The 23,404-nt window shown below is 36.6% G+C and overlaps 1 protein-coding gene across 3 annotated transcripts in view; it reads right to left on the minus strand.

Annotated features, from left to right (window-relative positions):
- Positions 1–1,461: 1,461 nt before the first annotated feature.
- Positions 1,462–23,404, minus strand: part of tgfbrap1 (transforming growth factor, beta receptor associated protein 1) — a 54,483-nt gene continuing 32,540 nt past the window's right edge. For all 3 annotated transcript variants that reach the window (XM_069891117.1, XM_069891118.1, XM_069891119.1), the window contains 10 exons: positions 20,460–20,654; positions 12,953–13,107; positions 12,013–12,095; positions 10,189–10,530; positions 8,972–9,029; positions 7,817–7,960; positions 6,005–6,151; positions 4,892–5,048; positions 3,776–4,209; positions 1,462–2,377 (listed from right to left, as the gene is read on the minus strand). In XM_069891117.1, the coding sequence (XP_069747218.1) occupies positions 2,189–2,377; positions 3,776–4,209; positions 4,892–5,048; positions 6,005–6,151; positions 7,817–7,960; positions 8,972–9,029; positions 10,189–10,530; positions 12,013–12,095; positions 12,953–13,107; positions 20,460–20,654 (1,904 nt within the window). In that variant the 3' untranslated portion in view covers positions 1,462–2,188. The remainder of the gene's footprint in view (positions 2,378–3,775; positions 4,210–4,891; positions 5,049–6,004; positions 6,152–7,816; positions 7,961–8,971; positions 9,030–10,188; positions 10,531–12,012; positions 12,096–12,952; positions 13,108–20,459; positions 20,655–23,404) is intronic.

Genomic DNA, 23,404 nt, shown 5'->3' on the forward strand with positions numbered 1-23,404 from the left:
TGATACAGTGATCCAAGATCATCCTAAACTTTGCTGGCATACTGTTGGCATTCACTGCACCAAGCCCCATTCACCAACTTGTATTTCTTGATCTCTCGATGCTACAAGCCCACTTTTAAAAATCTCATACAAATTAATTCTACTTTCCCAAATGAAAGAATTTATTAAAATTATCTGTACATTTATACAATTAAGCATTTCTTTCTATATACAGAGCAAGGTTTTACATAAGCAGGGCAATTAAATACAACAATTAAAGTAGAAATACTTCACTGTATTGGGCAATTTTCAAAATTTAAAATGTTTCTATTTAAATGCCACAAGGTTTATGTCTGCACAGAGGAAACAAGTTTAGATTATAATCCATAATATACAATACTATTACCAGCACTACTGCATATACACTGTACAAAACCACAGAAACATTAAGTGCATATCTGTGATTAAAGAGCAAACATGCACTTTGGTTCAATTTTCCACATTTCATTAGATTGTTTCAATGTACTGGAATTGTAAAAACTTGGTTATTTTCTTCCTGCAGAATTTGTTTCTTTAGTTTTTAAAAAATAGTATACTGTAGTACAACTAATAAGTTGCAAACTTAACCATCCAAGTATTTTCAAAAATATTCATCTTAAGCAAGTCTTAGTAACCTTGGAATACATTAAAGTCCAGAAATGTCCTTGAAATCACTAAAAAAAGTAACTTAAATGATATCAAATAAAATGTATCCACAGAGATCATGTTAAAGATTTTGTAAAGAAGAAACAAAAATAATTGAGGTACAAGAGCGATGCTGCAAAGAAAGTGCAATCCTCTATTTATTTTTCACATTGGTAAATAAAACGCTCAAGACATGTTAATCCATGAATACATGAAATGGATGCAATAGTAATGCTACAGGTCTTCAGTCCACTATTCATTAAATCCTTTGATTATGTGGTGATGCAGATTTCCTATAGATACACATGACTATCCTCAAAAGCCCACTCACTACAATTTTATAAAATTACACGTTCAGCTTTATGGAGATACAATCAGTACAGAACGTATTATTTAAGCTAAATCTAACAATGCCAAGATAAAAGGGTTAATCACAATATCAATAACTTAATTTCATCATGGATAAATATATATCTGTCTGTTAAAAGGTTCTTGAATACGGGATCAAAAGGTCCTTTGCTCCAATCTGCAGGAGTTTCAGAATAGTCAAATGTTATTTCAGGAAGTAACACTGTACAACTGCAGGCCATTTACTTAATTGGCATTTTTAATACAGCAGTCAAAAGCATCTTTTCTAATTGTAAATAGAACTGTTTAATCTAAAATCTAACCAATCAGATTCCTTCCAATCCTTTTCCATTTAAAATTCTGTGGAAACGATATGTATTCACCATCAATATACAGTTTTCATAAACAACATTTTGGAGATCTATCTTTTTCTGCCTCTTTTCCCCCTGCACCCCCCCCCCCCCCAACCCCTGCTCATTGGTGTCATCCTCTCCACTGTCACCTGATGGTAAAGATGAAGTTTAATGCTTACTTATTGTGTAAACCAGCTAGTCAGCAAGTTATCACACCAAGGCTACACACCTTGTAAATGGGCAATAACAGTCTCATTATATATATTCTGGTGCAAAATCAACTGTGTGGCCATGAACATCCTTGGGTCATCAGTAATTAGCTATTCCATGACCATCACTGGTTGTTCCGATGTTCCAAATTGAAGTTCTTCGAAGAGCAGGGGAAATCAACACCTGATTAATGTAAGGTCACAGCTGAAGGGTCAGGTACTTGCACACAGGACAATGTTCCAAAACCACCAGGAAGTACAGAACCAAAGTCTTAGTCATGATGGAGTTAAAGACGGTCAAATTGTATAACCTGCAGAGAATAAGTATTAGTTTGTTCTCTGCAGGTTACACAAAAGTCTACGAGGAGACACTTTCCACCCCCGCCCCCCCCAAAAAAAAACTGGGGAAAAATTATAGTTCAGAGAATACTTGGCTGCATTTACTACTCACACATGTGCTGTCAGTTACAAACAAGATAGATTGCTGAAGCTTCTAGCAGATGCAGACTGGTAATGACTATTTCCTTTTCAATTAGCAGCATGGACCTCTTCTTTACCATGGCTTGCAGCAAAGTAACTTTGAAGTGATTGATCTACACAGGGGTGACTAATATCTCAGGAATGATTTTTAAGACTGACAAACTTCTTGTCAGTGGCAGGCAGGCTCTGGGATTTTCTAGCACAGTGGGTATGAACGAGGCTTCCATCTGGGTACCGCACAAACACTGGCTCTGTGAAAAAGCTGCAACACACTCGGCACACTTTTTTTTCTGAAAGTTTAATACTCTTTCCTCTTGATTTTACCTGAAAATATGAGAAATTAATTAAAAAATCAGTTTGCGGCTAAAAACTCAAAATCGCATTGGGGAGAAAAATGATATAATTAGTACAGTCATCTTGGGTGCAAAAATTGGAACTCAGCCTACAAAATTTTCACATTGTAAGACAACCAAATGCAACTGAATAATAGGCAAGTACATTAGAGTTTTGAACCCAATTGAATGGATGAACAAACATGCCTAATATTTGTTCCCCACAGAAGTGAAACCAAGAGATGCATTTCATATCAGTGCTAAGAACAAGTAAGTGAAGTAAATATTCTGGCTAATCTTACAACGGTTTTCTAGGCACTTTCTGGTGTTCAATATTAATGGAAAATAGACATTGTTACTCTTCATAAGTCTGCGTTCTACATTCATTAGACACACCAAAAATTGGAATTAGGAATGAGACACAAGTGGAACGTGAATGCCTAGAAGTGGCCTTTTTTGTGACTGAATCAATAAGAATTGGGGCTGTATAAAACCACAAGGTCAAGCGAGTATTGTTAATATAGGTGGAGACTAGAAGATGAAACTGATCAAAGGAAGACAGCAGTGAAATCTAAAGATAAGGTAAAGGCAAAAGAGATTGCAAATCATTTTAATTTTATTTTTAAGAAGCACAGAAGATTAGGAAGGAAAGTTGTTAGAAATAATACAGAGTTGGTAGGAGGAAACAAGAATTTTAAGACAACGTCAAATGCTTGAAGGACAAAAGTAGGTAAGAAGACAACTTTGGTGATTTGGATTTGTCTAATAATGAGAAAGGTGGTTTTCAGTGAAGGACAAGTTGTCATCCCCTATAAACCAAATTTCTATTGCAGCCACTAAGGGATTGCAATTGAATGTACTAAGAACAAAAAAAAAAATCAAAAGTGGTAGTAGGCCATTCAATCCCTCAGTCTCCAATTCAGTAATAAAATCATAGCTGACCTTTCAGTATCCTTCCTGCACTTTCCTCACATCGCTTGATATCTAACAATCTATTCAACAAAAGTGGATCAAAACTACTTTTAAAAATATGGTGAATGGTAAAGATCTTGTTCACAGCAAATGGTCATTCTGGGGAAAGGTGAAGAGATAAATTACTGGCAGGTGTCCACAGGGTGAGCGAGATGGAAAGGAGGGTACAAATTAATGAAGCATATCAATGCAAATGAAATTTTTGGAAATCTGATCTCAATGCTTCAATTTCATTTCATCACATAACAGTTTAGAATGGACAATAAAAAAATGTAGTGATAAAGGTTCCTCATTTCATAATGCAAATCAAATATCAAATAATTCTATATTTGCAACTGACTTCTTAAAGGATTTACCCAATCCAAGTTGAAAGTATATTGGACAAGTGCAATTTTTCCTTCTACAAAAAGCTACTCACCTTTGAATATTTAAAAATTAAGTTTTCAGATCTTGCTAAGTTTGATGCAAGTTCTGTCGTGCACTTAGCATGAAAGCTCCCTCTCATTGCTTTGGTTAAGAATGGTGAAACCAGTTGTAATGACCACTCCTCTGGGATCAGCTGTAGAACTTGAATTACATCAAATTGAACAGCATGGTTATTCAGAAGGTCCACACTAGCCATAACTAGATCATCAGTGGTATCATCTGTGCGCAAATACAGTCTTAATAACATGTGGAAGAGCCTCTGCCGGCATGAAGGACTCTTGCCTTTGGAATTCCAGAAACAGTAGTCCTCAGCAGCTTGGAAATCCTTTAACTTGTGAACTAGGATTTCAAGAGCTTTTTCATGTTCTTCCAGTTTTCCATGCAATATTGCACATTCCATGTGGAGATCAGTGTCTTTAACTTTACCTGTAATGCAGGTATTGGGGAAAATACATATTACAGAACAGCTGAAGAAACAAAATGTTACGTTCCTATTCTTGTAGATGACGTACAGTAAAGTTCTAATAATCTGCATTTGAAAATCCTGTGTAAAATCTAAGAAAATAATTACTAATAGGAACAACATTGAATTGTTGGATAATCGGTCAGGTGAGGCACCACTAAAAAAACATGAGTGCCAGACTATCAGAATTTTAATATAGTTAGTTTCAAAAGATTTTTTAAAAGGATTGTCTTTTCATGCTGCAGGTAATTACAGAAGTCAGAATACACAGCACTGCATGCATGAAGACTAAGAAAATGATGTCAGTCTATCACTTAATAAGGATAGAGTCTGCATAGATATTTTCTCATCAGGCATTTCATGATCATGATTCAAAGCCACACAGTCGCTTGCTAGCATTGGAAAAGTTAGCACTGATTAATGTTAACAGCACAGTTGCCGACTGAAATTATGAATCACCTCAGACTTTAAAATATGAACAACTCTTGCTAAGATTGATTGCTTCTTTCAACTGAGCACTGAAGTTAAGTTATTCATAGAAAGTACTGCTCAACAGCTTTTTATTCATTTAACTTAGTGCAGACAATAGAGGAATACTTGTTATAATAACACTACAAGCATCAGAAAAGTATAAATATGTTTTACCCAGCAAAAGATGAACTCTATAAAGATTAGAGTGCTGGAGCAAGTTTTTTAGACTACAACGTGCTGAAGTTAGTTGTGAAACATTCCCCTCCTGGGTGTGCAATTCTAGTACTTTATCCAGGTATAATACAGCCAAATGCGTGTGGTATTTTTCCTTCTGCAGATAGAAGTAGATAAAGAATGATTCATTCCAATGAAAATAGAAAATACCGTTCTGCTATACAAGTTTGAGAACAGTCCAATGCAATGGAATTTACTGGTCCTTTACATCCAAGTCCACATTAAACCTGTTCTGGACATCAGTTGGAACTGGGCAGCAATCAGCACAGAACAAAACAGACTGTTGAATGCAAAGTGGCAATTCCAAGATTACAGCAAGAATTATGCAAATTATCTAAATATTTGAACATATCTGATATAGCCAGCTGGCTCCAGTATAAAAATCAATAGGACACAGCAACTAACAACAGTTAGTTTTGGGCTTCATTAGAAATTCCTTCAAACAAATAATTATCAAATTGAACTCCATCAATTTTGTTTTGATAAATAGACCATTTTTGAAATTGACATAGAAAAAAGTTCACCCAGACATGATGAACCAAAAGGCCTGTTACTTGACGTAGAACTCTGTGTCAATTTGCTGAAGAAACTCAGGCGATTAAGTCACCGAGTTCCACCAGCAGATAATTTTTTTTGCTCTGGTATCCACCATCTGCATTCTTTTGTAGTCATCAACAATTGGATTCAGTAGTGAGTTGTGAGAATGGGAGGGAAAGATGAGGAAGATAAAAGTTTGAGAGTATTACTTATCAGGTGCACAAGCTAAAAAGGGTAAAATCTGCTTCTGCCCCAGAGAAAAAAAACATTCATTTATGTGTGATGGTAATGGCTAGTTATTTAGTTTAACAAAGAATGCTATTTTCTAGAGGTTTTTTTCAAAATACATTTTAAAAAAAATTTCACTCTATCCAGGTTTCTACAATTAAAATTTTGAAGACAGAGTATTGCATAGTTTGTCTTTCAGAAAATTCTATAAAACAGCATGCACTTTCCATGAAAGTGTACCTAATGTTTTTGAAACCCCAAACATAACTAGGTTTGATAAAGATTTACCTGAATATTTCTTTCAAAAACTAAGTGTTCCAAATAAACAACAACAGCTTTCTTATGCTTGTGAAGGTAGTTGACAATGTCATCTGGATTCATACCAGTTGTCTGGTTTTCATCAATTGGTCTTCTTGAGAAAATCTGGATCCCAACCTGACCAGGAATAGCAACATGACAATCATAGCAACAAGGATTCTTAATTTGCCATATCCTACACACCTTCTTACAATGTTTCTTTAAGAACAGTGAATACTTGGAATAAGCATGCACTTGCTTCAACTTTCCGTTACTCTTAGAAATGGTATCAAAACCAGAAAAGCTGCAGTAATTTTCTTAAATGCCATCTGCCAAAAAAAGGCTTGTGTAAATTCACATGGCAATTAATGATTCATTATAATTTTATCAGTTAATATTCATTTACAAAAATTAAAACCCCATGCTCCACAGCAAGATAGGTGGAGGGGTGTATGGTATTGAGGAAGCAGGGAATCTGCAGAGGGACTTAAACAATTTGGGAGAATGTGCAAAGAAATGATCGATGGAAGACAGCAGAGAGAAGCGTATAATCACGCACTTTGATGGAAGGAATAAATATACTACTTTCTAAATGGGAAGAAAATTCAGTAAACAGAGATCAAAAGGGACCTGGAAGTCCTAGTTCATGATTCCCCAAAGGATAATTTGCAGGATGAGTTGGTAGTAAGGAAGGCGAAGTCTACCACCAGAGAGTACAGCGTCAGAATAAAAGGACACCCCGTCAGAATAGAAATGAGAAGTTCTTCAGCCAGAGGCTGGTGAATCAGTGAAATTCAGACCAAGTCACTGAGAATATTTAAAGCAAAGATTAATAGTTTCTTTTTAGTAAGGCCATCAAAGGTTATGGAGAGATGGCAGGATAATGAGATTGAAATGGAAAAACTCATAAGCCACAATTTGAATGGCAGAAAAGATTCAATGGGCCGAATGGCCCGATTCTGCTCCCAGGTCTTGTGGTTCACGCTGACCATTTCTGCTCATGGATGCTCTCTGACCTGCTGAGTTCCTAAAGCATTCATTGTCTAAAAAAAATTCTCTAATTTCAATTTCATGCACCATTTTACCTAAAGTTCTGCTGGTGTTCATGATGACAACGGAACTTTCGCAAAACAGAAAATGAATTCATATTACTGTAGCATAAGATTTAAACAATAGCTTGTGAATAAATTCAGTAGTATATATTAAAATGATAAATTTCTAAAATTATTATATACATTATATTTGTGTATTAAACATTCAAAGATTATTTGTATAATACTATTACAAAACCAATAACTGATAATTTTCTGTTAGCCCGATTTACAAAAGAAATGTTCCACTTGTCTTGCATGGAGCCGATTGCATTGTAAAGAGTGTTATCTTGTTCAGCCAAAAAAGTTGTGTTCACAAGATAGCTCTCAGGAAGCTTTGACAATCAGCTGACATCAATTCTTACTTGGCCAAATGTCAAAACTGTTAAAATATTCAATGTTTCTGGTATTCGATCAAATTTGAAATTTAATCAAGCTATTTTTTTTAGTCAATTAAAAATATCAATGCTTTGTACTTGGAATCACTTCTTGTAATTGAAATCAATGGAGAAGATGGCATTGGATCTTTGGGCAGATGCCCCACGATAAATGGTGGAGAAATGCCACATTTCCTGCCTGTAACTTGGAGACTAGGGCTACAATTCTCTGGGGAAATTTGCAGATATCAAGGATCTGCTAACATTTTCTATAAAGAAATTTAAAAACAATGACAACTCATTTATTATCTATATTAATAAAATGAAAACCAAACCTCTTCATTCTTCTGTAAGATCCAATCAGCATACTTCCACACCAGTTCATGATCAGAGCAGAAGCTCAGGAAATCCACAATATATTCAAAAAGATCTGAACGTGTTGTATCCTGGAGCTGTCCATCTACAATCTTCACCCACAACTATGAGGAAAGGAAATAAATATTAGCTTACAAATGCCTAAAATCAAAAATAGAAAAAGCAGTTTTAGTAGAACTTGCAGTATTCTTTTGCTGGAGAAAACTATTAAATTACTAACACAAGCATGTTCACTAAGTACACATCAATAATATTCCACGACCTGTCACCTCACCATCAACCATCTCGTCATTTCAAAAGAGACCTAGTGCAGAGAGGTACTTAAGCATGCAAAAAAAAAAATCATAATCTAACAGCAAACAAATCATGTTTTTCCAGATACTTTTAAAAAATTGTCAAAAAGTTAAAACTACTTTGTCTCAACTTATTAAGGCTTTTTGAACATAATGTAATCTCTTCTAAAGTAAGGCATCTTCAGGTGCATTCTCCTCCAAGAATGCGCCTGCAGAAGCGGATTCAGTCCTGTGGAATGGTCGTTCAGGTGGCAGCGCTGAAAGCACAACGCTGGCCATCTGAAAGGGACAACTGCACAGGAGGCGCCTTGGAGTGCACTCCGGCTCCTGTCCCTTCGGGCTGCCCCCGAGCTGGGGCGGCCCCGAGCTGAGGCGGCCCCGAGCTGAGGCGGCCCCGAGCTGAGGCGGCCCGCGCGGGTTGTCCCCACACCCCTGTTTCGGTTACCACTCTGAACCCACTTTCCCACTCTCTCCCCATAGCCCCATGTCAGTCCCCACACTGATCCCACTGCTCCATGCTCTCCCCACAGCCCTGTATCAGTCCCCACACTATGGGGCAGCTGGCGTGTGCTTTCCCCACTGCCCCGTCTCGATCCCCACACTGTCCCCATACTGACAGCCCACACCGGCTGCCCCATAGTATGGGGATTGATACAGGGCTGTGGGGAGAGCATGGGGCAGTGGGATCAGTGTGGGATTGACGCGGAGCATCATCTCTCCTCATGGAGACTTACCAATTATGAGAATTCAGACTTTATTGTCTATAATTGAAGGAAATGTAAATATTAAAAGATATTCAAGAATAATGAAGTAATACTCCACCTGTAATGCTGCTTCATTTTGACCATTATAGTGATAAAGAAGACCAAGAGCAAAATACCTGTTCAAGAAAACATATTAACACATTAAAGATTACAAAGCTTACAACCACCCAAATGCAAGAATATTTAAAATGCTGCAGCTCCAAGATCTCAGAAAATATTCATATGTCACAAAAATGCATTTAATCTGCTTCTGTAGTGCCTCTACTTTATATCTCAAAAAGTGATTTTATTTCTTCAAGCAGCAAGCAAAATAAAAATGCTGCAAATTTGAAATAAAAATGAAAAATGCTCAGAGGCCAGGCAGCATGAGTAGAAAGAGAAACCAATTTCAATCATTAAAATGTCATTGACCCAAAACATTAGCTGTTTCTCACTCCATTGATTCTGTCTAGTCTGCTGTGCATTTCTAGCATATTTTTATTTTACTCCTTCACTTTCCCTTTGTTTCTTCAATTACTATAGTTACAATCCCTACCTCAAGGTAAATACCGTGCTTCCAGAAATGATCTTTTTACAATTCTCAACAGTTCAAGCATCAAGTACCTTAGTCACTTTTTACTATTGCACGGAATTTAAAACTTGGAATACCTGGTGTATTATAAAACTGGATAGAAAGTTATCTATCCGTTTTAAATCAATACTTTAAAAAAATTATTTATTACACATTCATGCTGATTTCCCTTTACATTTTTATTGAACCCTTTATTTCAGTTACTCTTATTCCACAGGAGGTCGTGTGCTTGATATTATAAAAAAAAGTCTCTTGGCACTCAAACTCTTGTATTTGTGGGTTTTTCCTGTTTTCCATAAATGCCTTCGACATCACCATCTACTGATGTCACTTACATGACACTATGATGGTTTAAAATAAACAAGTTTGTCAAATCCACTGATTTACTAAAGATGTGTGAATATTGCAAAGATTAATGTATTATATAGTATGAAAAGAGCAGAGTTAATTTCACAAGGAAAGTGGTAATTCCCTGGTGTAAACATTACAATCTGGCGATAACACAAAAGGAAGAAACCTAATCCTGAGTACACTGGAAGAGCTACAAGCTAAGTATCTGTAGAAGAGGTAATGAACACAAATGTAGATAGATATCACAAGGGCTTTAGATAGACAAACTTCACAAGGCAAAATGGTCTCTTCTCTTCCTTGTTTTTTTTTTAATGTTCCTTGAAGCAATGAAAACACAAGTCATCTGTACGTACTTCTCATATTTTTCCAGCCATAGTACAGAATCCACCAAGAGACAGGAATTTTCAGAAACCAACAAATCCAGTAAGCTGTCATGGTTAGCTTCAGCATATAATTTTAACAAAGCTGTGTCAACTTCTTCCTTGTATCCATTTGATACATCAGTGTTTCGGATCTCATTCAAGTAGGTCATAAGGAAGCGCTTGCACTTTGTAATTTTCTCCTGATCACCCTGCATGAGGTGATTTAAGTCTGCATATTCATGTAATGGGGGGTGGGACCGTATAAATGTAGAGGTTGATGGAAGCAGTAATGGATAGAGAGCTATCAACTCTCTTACATCGAGCCGGCCATTCCTGTCAAGAGAGACAAAATTTAAATAAACACGCTGATCAACGTTTTATAAAATATTAAAAAGACAGATAAATAATTCAGACTCTCTGAACAATATCTGTCAATTAAAGGCTTTAAACTAATAGCTCTGAATTAACAAATGGTACCAGTGAAAATCTTTAATCGCTATAGTCAAGAGATGCAGAATTGAGAATAATTAGATAACTCATGTCGAGCCAAGGCACACAATCATAAGCTGAATGACCTTGTTCTATGCTAAAAGATAATTCCATGAAATTTTGATTCATAACTAATCTAAGCCTGGTAAGAAACAAGTGTGCACTGGGTTAGATCTAACTGGAGCTTTTAAACAACATCAGGAAATTCTGATTCATAACTAATCTAAGCCTGGTAAGAAACAAGTGTGCACTGGGTTAGATCTAACTGGAGCTTTTAAATAACATCAGGAAATTCTGATTCATAACTAATCTAAGCCTGATAAGAAACAAGTGTGCACTGGGTTAGATCTAACTGGAGCTTTTAAATAACATCAGGAAATTCTGATTCATAACTAATCTAAGCCTGGTAAGAAACAAGTGTCCACTGGGTTAGATCTAACTGGAGCTTTTAAATAACATCAGGAAATTCTGATTCATAACTAATCTAAGCCTGATAAGAAACAAGTGTGCACTGGGTTAGATCTAACTGGAGCTTTTAAATAACATCAGGAAATTCTGATTCATAACTAATCTAAGCCTGATAAGAAACAAGTGTGCACTGGGTTAGATCTAACTGGAGCTTTTAAACAACATCATGAAATTCTGATTCATAACTAATCTAAGCCTGGTAAGAAACAAGTGTGCACTGGGTTAGATCTAACTGGAGCTTTTAAACAACATCATGAAATTCTGATTCATAACTAATCTAAGCCTGGTAAGAAACAAGTGTGCACTGGGTTAGATCTAACTGGAGCTTTTAAACAACATCATAACAAATAGAACATTTGGGAACCAGCTACAATAGTTCATTAAGCATTATTAAAAACAGAGAATTGTATGATTTAAAAAAAAAACACCCTGAACTATGAAAGCAAGTGGCTGCTTCAAAAACTATTTAAATATTAAAGGGACATTTCACTACAGACCAAGTTGCAATTTGTACATACAAGATTGGTTACAGTTGTCATTAGTGTTTCGTCTTTCATCAGTCTTCCTTAAATTATTATTTGTTGACCACTTGATCATATGTACAATTTAATTAAGAAAATACAACTGATAATTCCAAAATGACTGAACAATTAGGAGTAATATACATAAGACTATTTAATGGTTTACTAGATCTGAAATATGATCCCTTTTACTACTTTTTTAAAAAAGTGTTGGTGAAATAATATGAAAGTGCAGTGAAAGACCACTAACATTACAAGAAATTAGATTTAGGATGCAAACTAACAAGCAAAATCCACCACATATCTTGATCCATACTGTCACAGGAAATGTCCTTACCTGAAGAGTTCTTTAGCTTCTAAAAATTGAAGCTGGCCAAACTGTATAAACCCTGCCTGCTGCAGAATTCTTCTGTACATACCCTGCAGATTTATAAACAGATGTAATTAGTGAAATAGCTTGAAATACAATTAATCAGGTGCGGTTAATTGAAGCCTTGGGGTAATCAACCTGAATTATGAACAAACAAATCTCTAACCTGTTAAAAATAAAGATCCAGAGAGCAAAATTTTTTAGATACAGTGACCGCTCAAATAGGAATTCTGTACACATTTTTCAGACAATTATTTTCTATTAGATATCATTCATTCAGTTACATGTTCAAAGATTAACCTGATAATCATTTAAAAAACACATTCCAGCAAAAATCTGGCTAAATTACAGTTATGTACAAAATACTATTACATTGTGCAAGTATTCTGATGCAAGCACAACAAACAAAATAGCAAACAACCGCCAAATTTCCCGAATTCTGAAATAAAAGCAGGCAGTTCTACTTGTGTTGAAATTCTCATTCACCATTTAAATATTTCGTCTAATATTTTAATTATTCATTGTCAATGGCATAACTGCAAAAATATTATAGGGTCCATTTATATGCACACCTAAAATGGATTACATTTAGCACTATAACTGAAAAGAATATAGAATGCATATTATTCAATTCCATAATGTCTGTACGAGGTCTAATGGAAATGCAGAACTACAATGACAGAAATTAATAACAAAATACATGGCTTCCCAAGGAGAAACTCTTGCCTAATTTCTACTTGAATTATATGCCACTGGACATGGTAGTATATGAAATGGGGCAAAACATGGTCCAAATTGTTTCACTGGATGGCTCTGTTAAATAAGTGTTACAGCCTGGAATTCATTGCTTTGTTTTTATGTTTACTAGAATAATTTTGACAGTTTTCATTCTGAAAATCCGACTTACCTGAAATTTTTCCTTTGGAATGTTCCGTCGAGCTCCTTTTGCCAAGACAAGTGCTTCCTCTACTCTGCGGCTGGCAAGAAGGTCTTGAATCTGCCTTTCCAAAGGCAAAGGCACCAGAACATGAATCTCTTTACTAGTTGCTAAAATCAGTTTCCCTGTTGAGTACAACAGTCCAAACATACAAGATCTGCAAATAATACACTTAATACATCAGCAAAGGTATAACGTAAGCACATAGGACTAAGTTTAGAGCTTCCATTCTCAAACTTTATAAGACTCTGCTCAAAGTTTACAGGCCCCCTTCCCTGTGAAAGTCAAGTTTAGTGGGTTTCTTTGGTACTTCTTTCCTACCGACTATATAAAAAAATATTTTGTTACGTGAGGTGAAAAGAAAACAAGGTTTTTCTTTCTTTGGCTTGGCTTCGCAGACGAAGATTTATGGAGGGGGTAAATGTCCACGTCAGCTGCAGGCTCGTTTGTGGCTGACAAGTCCGATGCGGGACAGGCTTTTTATTCTGAACGTAACAACTGTGGCTTGTGATTTCATAACAAAGAGAAAATAGGAAATCATTCTCATTGAACATATTGGAAAGAAGAAAACATGAACATAGATATTACAAAAAAATTAAAAAAAATTTATTGGAGCACAATGAGGGAACCTTAAACATAAACTCAAGAATATGAAAATTTAATAAAAGAACTTAAGAAAATAATTCTTATAAAATGAAAATGTTAGTGAAATCCTGGATTGGATTCCAGTGCAAATATTTTGATGTCAGGCTCCAAACTGGAGAGTGATGGTTGAAAGTCACCTCGTATAGCGGTATCAACTCTGTTTCTGGATTTTGTCAAGGAAGCTACCTTGCTGAATCCACATTCAACTAAGCATGTTGAGGAAAGGGCAATGAAAAATATTTCAGCCATTTCCCATAGTTTTGGAAGTCTACTCAGAAGATCACTCTTAAATCAAAACTCTTTAAGTTGCTTGAACTTACAACGTACATATCACACTGAAGATCAATAAATCTCTCTTGAATTTCTGTGTCCAACATCGATTGGTTGATCCTCAAATGGATCTAATGTCCAATAGAGGATATTGAAGATTAACAGGTTATTAAATCATTCCTGCAGATCTGTGAGTAATTGCTTGAAATGTTTTATATAAGCAAGTAATGTGATCGTCCTTCAGTGCTTTTGTGTTCATGTTCAAATTTGGAAATCGCAGGTATTCCAGATGTCTGATATTGCTCCAATAGGCTTTGAGCTTGTTCAGGAAAAAAACATGGCTTCATTACTGTCAATAAGGTTATTGTATTTACACTGGTAGATCTTGTTCAATAATCAAAGATATCTGGCAGATAAAATATGTCTGCCTTTGCATCAACAAGTTTTTCTCCATGCTCGTTATGAGAAAGAAAGTAAACAATCTTGTCCCGGAGTGCAACAAAACGATGAAAACATTTTCCTTGGACAGCCACCTCACCTCGGGAGGTTTGGAAGTGTTCATCATTTTCTTCACACAGCTGCTGGATTAGATGGTATTGAAGCCAATATGGTTTTACAAAGTTTACCGTCTTTAAGACAATTGATAGCAAACAATTTAAACATCCTCCTAAGTTTTTAGCCACCAAGTGCTCCCCATGAATGATGCAATGAGAATCAGAATCTACTGTCACAAACACGTCATGAAATTTGGTGTTCTGCAGCAGCAAAATATTGTTGTAAATTACACAAAAATAAATTAGTGCAAAATAAAAGAAAATGAGGTTTGTGGTTCATTATCCATTCAGAAATCTGATGGCAGAGGGGAAGAAGCGATTCTTGCGCTTCTGTATCTCCTTCCTGACAGGAGCAGTGTGAAGAGGGCATGGCCTGGGAGGTGAGGGTCCTTGAGGACAGAGGCTGTTTTCTTAAGACACCACCTCTCGTAGATGTCCTCGTTGGAGTGAAGACCAATGCTCATAATGGCATGGGCAGAGTTCAACTCTGAATATTTTATTGATCTGTGCATAGCTCCATACCAGATAGTGATGTAACCAGTCAGAATGTTTCCCATGATAAACCTGAGGAAATTTGCAAGTCTTTGGTGACATACCAGATCTCAAATTCCTCATGAAATATAGCTGCTGGCAAGTTTTATTCATGATTGCATCGACATGGAGGCCTCAAGAGAGATCTTCAGAAATCTTGACATGGAGGAATTTAAAGCTCTTAACCCTTAGAACTAGTTCATGTTCTCCTGATTTCCCCCTCCAGAAGTCCACAATTAGATCCTTAGTTTTTCTAACATTGAGTGCAAGGAACAGTAGAGATTGAAGGTTCAACATCTTTTCAGGCATGTAATGAATTCTCTGTATCATCTAACCATTGAAGCGGCACCACCAGTTGAATCAGGAACTAGATTCATAAATGGAATAATATTCTTGTTTATGTAATTCTTAACTTTGTCAAAAATACTCAGTTCCCTAGTATCGGTTTTAATCCTTCTGATTAACAACACATTTTCCATCAGCTCGTTTCCATTCCAGAATCTGGCAATAGGCCAATGAGAAGAGCTTCATTCTCTTGCAGTGTATTTGTCTAATTATAAAGAGAATTTCTTGGATTGCAATGGAATGACTAATTGTTTTTTCAATATCTCTTGCGATCTCAGCAATTCTTCTAGAAACAATGGAATTACTCAAAAAAATGACAACAGTTTCTTTGGCATTTAAGCTCATGACATCAGATATTATTATGGACACAGGTAAAATAAGTGGCTCAGTGTCATTATGAGCATTTCCACTTTTAGCAATCAATTCACTTGTCAAGAAGACCCTTTTCTAATTTGTGTAGTTTCATTAGTCATCTGTTTAAGCATTGGCCTTCTCAAAATTATAAGGTTTTGAAGTAATCCTAGCATTTATTTTTCTTCTCTATGTACTGTTATAAGCCCAAAGGACCCCAAAACCCAGCAGCAATAGACATTCACCAAGACAAGTAATTACTTAAACAAAATTTGTTTTTAATTATCTTTAAATATGAAAACAGATCAAACTTTAACTTATCTCTTAACTAACCCAAATTAACCCTCTTCTAATTCTAAGTGCACGTGTATGATGTGTGTGTGTAAATTTAAGAAAAGTTCTTTGGTTCACAGTTCAATCTCACTTCTCCTTCTTCCAAGTTCTCTGGATGCACGCAATTCTTATACTGTGCACAGAATTTAACATGTATAAAGTTCACCAGGCTTTGGTGCTCGAAAGGTAAATATTTACCGCTCAGGAATGATCTTGTAGGGTTTGCAGAGAGAGATTTGTTGTTCCAGGATTTCCACAACTGAGGTACCACCATTGGTCACCTCAAGGTTTCGCTGATGAAACTTGCCCCATCAGGGTTCTCCAGATGATAACCTCTTTCTTTCAGGCTACCACAGAGTTCCTTTCTGTTACCCTTATTCCAAGAGAAACATCAGACACATAGCACTTTCACCCATCCGCCACTCTGGAGCTTTGTTTCCCACCAGCTTTTCCTGGATTGTTTCAGCCGTGACTGTTCAGTCTCTTTCAGTGTCACACACATACTGGAGAGCTTGTTGAGCTCGTCTCTCTCTCTCTCTCTCTCTCTCTCTCTCTCTCTCTCTCTCTCTCTCTCTCTCTCTCTCTCTCTCTCTCTCTCTCTCTCTCTCTCTCTCTCTCTCTCTCTCTCTCTCTCTCTCTCTCTCTCTCTCTCTCTCTCTCTCTCTCTCTCTCTCTCTCTCTCTCTCTCTCTCTCTCTCTCTCCCCAAGACTGCTAGAAAGCCCCATGTGACTCTCTCACTTGCAAAAACCCCCACCTTCTTCAGCAAACCACAGGAGTTATCCTTCCGCTCCCATCTGTTGTCTTAGATAAACAAAAGCCAGGAGTAACCTTTCTGTGACCACTCTGTAGGTACTTGCAAACAGCCAGTTTGTCTCCTCTTCCAAATAATTATGTCATTTCAATTAGCACCTACATGTGAAATGTGCATAACATTCTCCATAGCCTCTGCAATGTTACTAAATATGAATTCTTCAATATTTCAAATAAGATGTTTTAAAATGTGTGTACGTATGTAACCTACTCTAATTTTACCAAATTCTCCAAAATATATATACTCCATCACAGTACCACTTCTAAATGTTGTTTCAGTTTGCTTGGCCTCGTGCTTTTGTTTGAGCATTTATTTTAAAAAAATCAAACACAAGGACAGAGAAGGGTTTCATGGAGAGGTAATGAAACCATATAACTATTCCATCAAATATTGCCGACACTTCTTTTTGCTGAGGGCAAAATTATTTCTGAAAGTAACAAAAATTAACTATAACAAAACAAAAGCACTTCTTACAAGGGTTATCTCAAAAGTCGGCTTAAATTTTATGGAGAATAATGAACAATATATACCTTCTTCAATAAAAGCTAGCAGAAGAAGACATGCATTCACTACCCATCACAAGAACTCGAAGCAAAATGAGGCTGCTTGCCTCATTACAGAAAAGGTTACAGAGCAGTGGGCAGTTAAAAAAGGAAATTAGGGAACTTGCTTAGATGGGGTTAAGGGAGATAATTAAAGTCAGGTAAATGATGACAGACCAGAATCTAGAGTCTTCTGGCTGAGTGCAACTTTAGGAAAGATCATACTCTGTCTCATTTTGGGAGTTTCACAGTGATGTGGAAGTATGTAGAAACAAAATGAGAAACCTATATTTTTTTGGAAGGTGGTAAAGGACATAAAAAAACTTCTTACAAAAAATAAAGAGCAAGCTCCATTTCCTCATTCAACCGAGGAGGAGCAACAAAGTAGTACTTTCAGTCTGATTACTGTATCAAGGTACTAGTTGATAACAACTGATTATTCTAAATGAGGTCATTGCAGGGTTGGTAGTAATATCTTTTCAGGATTTAAAATAATTATGGCATACATTTGACAAGTTTTAGTTAAAATAAGGAACTACGAACAAGAACAAAAATTTGAGGGTGGGATTGTGAAGATAAAGAATGACATTCTTCAGATACCTTCCATAGTACCACCAGTGCAGAGAGAAAACGATCAGACCAATTTGCTCTGCTTGGTTTCCTACTGCAACTTTTTCTGATATTCAAATGAATAGAAGACAGCTCATCCAGAGGGTGATTACAAATAAACTAAGCAAACAGAGTTTTGGATGCAAAGACAAGTTCAGTACTTATGGCACTAATAACAGTGGAGGGTGATACCTAAAATTACTCAATGGTAAAGGCAAACTGCTTTACTCATCTATTGTTCCCATAAATAGCATCTAAAATTGCATTGAAACCCATTAACTTGTTGCAGATGTTCTAAAATGAAATAGTGTGACAAGGTTGTCCAAGTTTGTCCTTTCATAATTTTGATAACAACCTTTCATAATTTTCCTTTCAACCATAGGATGAAGAATCAGGACAATATCAGCATTCATGCTTGAAAACATCCCAAGTATTAAATGTGATTTTCACTCATATACAAGTTGTTGTATACACAAATTTCACAGATAAGTTAATTCATTGGATGATAACTTGCATTTACATCGGCCCTCAAGTAGGGAAAAAATAACCTCTTGTATATTTTATAGAGAAGATCATTCATTTTGACCTTTAGAGTGGGGGAAAGAGAGGCAAATAACATCTTGTTAGAGAAAATAGGTTTGATAGGTCAAGTGGTGGAAAAAGTTACATTACTGAAGGATATTACCATCAGTGTTCAATGTGGTTTGAAATGCGTAACAGAATATGCAATTTTTAATAGAAAATTCATTTTATTCTTTCTTCCCATTTAAAGAATCTGGGCTCACACAGATATACATGTACACTCACACAAATATATAGTTGCAAGCTATTTATATCAGTCTTCACAAAAAAAAGAACATACTATTGACTAAAGAATAACAAGGCATGGAAATGATTTATGTGGAGACAGAAGACATCTTTGGATAAATGGCTAGATTGAATAAAATGCATCTTAGGGTTTCAGAGAAGCAAGAATGAATATTAAAGGCTCTCATCATGCTCTTTTTTTTTGGCTATGCGCAAGCTACCACAATCCTAGAAGAATATTAAAGAATATTAAAGAGGTGGTTTTTGTTTTTAAATGAGAAAAAGGCATTTATTGTGGTGCTGATCTGTCAGCCATTATTGGAAAAAATTCTGAATGAAAATATAAATGAACACAAATTTGTAAAGAGAAGCCTATGTCTAACTAAAATGATGTACAAAGATGGACAACGAGAATAGCACATTTGATGTGGCCTTCTTGGAACCTGGCAAAGCACTTGACAAATCCCACATCAATTTGATCAGGAGCCTAAAAGCCCAATTCTTAATCTATTAAGAAATGGCTCAATGAAAAAGACCAAAGTTACAGTCAATATAGTTTTAGTGATTGATAGTGGGATTCTGCAGGTCTCTTGCCTTTGGTGAGCAATTTGTACCACATGTTAAAGGTTAAGAAATTTCCAATGGTATTAAAAGTAGAAGCATGGTCAATAATAAGGAAGAAAACTATAAGCTGCAAGAAAACATCAGGGGTATGTTAGGTGGACTGAAAAGAGGCAAACAGAATTCAATCTAAGAGAAGTGAGAGATAAAACATAGGAATGGAATACACAATAAATAGCAGGTTACTAAAATTGTGCAGAAGTGCAGAGGTAGATTGTAGATTGCCAAATAGATAGATGATGGTGATTCAGAGAGCATATGGAAGATGGCTCCAGCATAGAATACAAAAGCTGGGTGTCATACTGGAATGGAATACAACACGAGTCAGCCATCTGCAATAGCAAGTATTGTTCTGGTTAATATATATAAATATAAAGCTGACAGTACCAAGAGTGAAGAGCAAATTTCTGAAGATGTTGTCTGACCTGCAGGATTTTGGTAATCTGGGAATATTTCCAAAGAAACAAAGGAATTTGCGGAAATATTTAAAAAAAGCAAAATAAATTCATGAGGAGTCTTCAGTTGGTGGAGAAAGAGCCCCAGAATGGAAGTTAATAACAATATTAATTAGTGGACAGATTATAGTAAAATGATTAGATAAAATACACATTATCTCAAAGTATGAAAAGTTTGGAATTCATAACCTGAAAGGCACGCGTAAGTAAAAACAAATCACTTTTTTAAAAAGCTACAGGATGAACACTTGGTACATTACAACCTTCAAGGTACAGGTTTGAGAATTGTGATCACCTTAAATGTCTCCCTCTTTATGTGGAATGGTCATAGTTGTGAGAATGTTGAACAACCAAAGGAAATGCTCACACTAACCATCCAAGACTCTGATATGTACAAAGCAATATTCATTTGTGTATATGAATACTTGTCCTGAAAATGTTTGTCTGGGTGCATGTCTGCATGTTTTGCACCAAGGCCCAGAGAATGCCATTTCGTCGAGCTGTGCTTGAACAATCAGATAAAATAAACAACTACTAGACTACACAGATTCCTGGGCTATTACTTTCTGGGATGCTCGGTGGAGGCATTTCATTTAAATTACCTTCAAAGTCCTGTAGTATATGGCCATCCCGGAATGGAATGGTCTGTTTCTGCTGTTGATCAAGCATGCTATGTACAGTAACAAACTCTTCATCCAGAGCTACCACATAAGGAAAGCACACAGCTGCTCCAGTCACATTCTCTGACCAGTGAACAGGTGCACGCTGGGAGATTCCTGCTGCTGTCACAAACATTCCTGCAAAGAAATTTAAAGTAATTAATGAATTGCAATCATGTCCCTAATGCTTTGAAATAAATTTGATGCCTGAATGCTAAGTACTTGTTCATAATTATATCACCGACACCATTGAGAATATAAAATGTGCTAATTCGCACATTTAATTACAGGCAATATTCAATCCTTTCCCATTCCCCAGGCTCCAACAAATATAACTTCTATTGGCAGCTGGCTACACAAATTTTTAAAATCTAATTTAATCTTCCCTCATTAATAATGGTGACTAATAAAAACTACATCACTATAAAAACCCATTTGGTGCACAAATATCCCAGTCTGGGCAAACAAGATTCTAGACCCTTCAATGCAGTTGATGCTAAAATGCTTTCTGAAGATGTATCACACATTATATTAGAACCACAACATAGAAATAGAAAGTGTCGAAGCAAACACCAAGCATCTCACTGACTTCCCAACCTCCCAAAATCCAATTAACAACATCTGAGAAATAGTGCCCAAATTGAGAAAGCTAAACCATAGACCAATCGCACAATTGACAGGTGTCCTCAAAGAATCACACCTTACAGACAAGGTACTTGGCTCCTCCATCACAATCCTGGGTACATCTTTCCTACAATCACAACAAATTCCCCAGGGAGAGTGACATAATGAAGAATAGGTGGGAGAGAGAGTCTTCAAACATTAATTCTACATCCCATGAAATTCCTGGTATCAAGCCAAACACAAGCAAGAAAACTTTCTCATGAGTACCATTAACTATATTCTCTCAGATGATAAATCAACAATAACAGGAAGCACTGAAAGTAACAAGTGGTTTTAATGTACCCTGGATATTGTACTTCAGTGTCCACCAGTAGCAACATCACTCTATGAACTGGCCAAGTCCAGAAGGGCACGGCTGCCAGATTGGGGCTGCAGCAGGTAGTATGCAATCTCTGCCAATCCAGTTGCAACAGATACATCATTCTTGATAGAAATGAGCACCACAGTCCTCAGAGGCAAAGTCCCATCTTCCCAAAATTCTAAATGAAAGATTCAGAACAGAACTGACAACTCTCCACAGATGATGCCTAACCTGTTAAACACTTTCAGCATTTTAAAAGCTCTGCAGTCCTACCTCATCTAGCCATTAATGGTACTAGGATAATTAAACAGCTGGTGAAACACAGTGAAGACTCCAATGACATTCCTATTCTTAACAATGGTATGGTTCAGTAAACAAGATATGGGTGAAGATTCACATTCAGCCAGAAGTGCTGAACAGGTAAACCATTCTAACTTCATCCCGAGACCCTCATCATCACAGAACTCAATCTTCAGCCAATTTAATTCATTCCATATGATAACAAGCAGCTGAGAGCACTGGATAACAAATGACATCCCAGCTGCTGTACAGAAAACCTGAAATCCAGAGCTGGCTCCCCTCTAACCAAGCTGCTCAAGTGTAGCTAAAAGTGCTAGCACCTATACAGCAAAATGAAAATAATCCAGTTAGGTTCTGTTCATAGAAGAGAAATGCAGTCTGTCCAATTATCATCTAGTCTATTCACAATCATCATTAAGGAACAACAACATCATCAGGGCCCCTCCCCAGTCTCTCTCCTTCCTTATCCCTCTCTCCACTCTCATCCAGCTCCCCACCTCCTTCCCTCTCCATTCAGAGAGCTAAACCCTCTCCTTTTCACCTCAACTTTTTTCCCTACTGCCCTCCAAACCATATCCACCTACTACCTCTTGTCTGTGGGCCTGTGCTCCTCCCCCCTGCCCTTTCCTCCTCTCCCCTCAATTTTATTCAAGAGCCTGCCTGTTTTGTCCTCATACCTTGACAAACATCTCATCGTTGAAACATTGGTTACGTATCTTTGCCATAAAAAAAGCTGTTTGCCTTGATGAGTTTCTTCAGCACTTCAACATCATTATCAAGTGGCACCTACTCACCCATGCATAGTTTAGGTTTCACCAAAACTACTCAGCTGCTCACAGACTCAGTCCAAATGTGGATTACACACTATACCATCTTCAAAATGCACTAATGAGTAATATAGGTAACTCAGACAGGTTCCGATAATCTCTACCTCCAATAAGGACAAGTAGTTTCAGACACATAGGAGCATTAGCACCTGAATATTAACCTCTATGTCACAGAGTAATTGTTAAAAAAAAATTAAATTTAGACATAGCATGGTAACAGGCCATTTTGGCCCATGAGTCGTGTCACCCAATAAAACCCCTGGAATGTTTCAAACAGTGGGAGGAAACAGGAGGCTCCGGGGAAAACACACGCAGACAAGGGGAGTATGTACAAACTCCTTCCAGAAAGTGCGGGATTCAAACCCTGGACCCGATCGCTGGTGTTGTAAAGGCGTTGCACTAACTGCTACACCAACCTGCTACGCAAATATTACAAACAGTCCAAAAGTCTGACATTGCTCATCAAAAACCTGGAACTTCCTAACCAACAGTACAGAGGAAGTACCTTCTTCACACAAATTACAGCAGTTATGGGAGGAAATCACCACCATTTACTCAAAGGGAAACTTTTACCAAGATTCCCCAAAAATGAAAGAATTATTTTTTTTAATTCTACTTCAGTTTATTTTTCAGTTGTTTTGGTACCAAATATGCTTAAGGATTATTTTTGATTCAACTCTCAACATTTTTCCTCCAAAAGGTTGTCTTCTTCATTAAATTTTGAAAATATCAATCAAGTCTGGGAATTTGGTGGCACTATTAAAAATCTCTTAATT

This window comes from Narcine bancroftii, chromosome 7 (genome assembly GCF_036971445.1).
Source record: "Narcine bancroftii isolate sNarBan1 chromosome 7, sNarBan1.hap1, whole genome shotgun sequence".
Classification (NCBI taxonomy): domain Eukaryota; kingdom Metazoa; phylum Chordata; class Chondrichthyes; order Torpediniformes; family Narcinidae; genus Narcine; species Narcine bancroftii.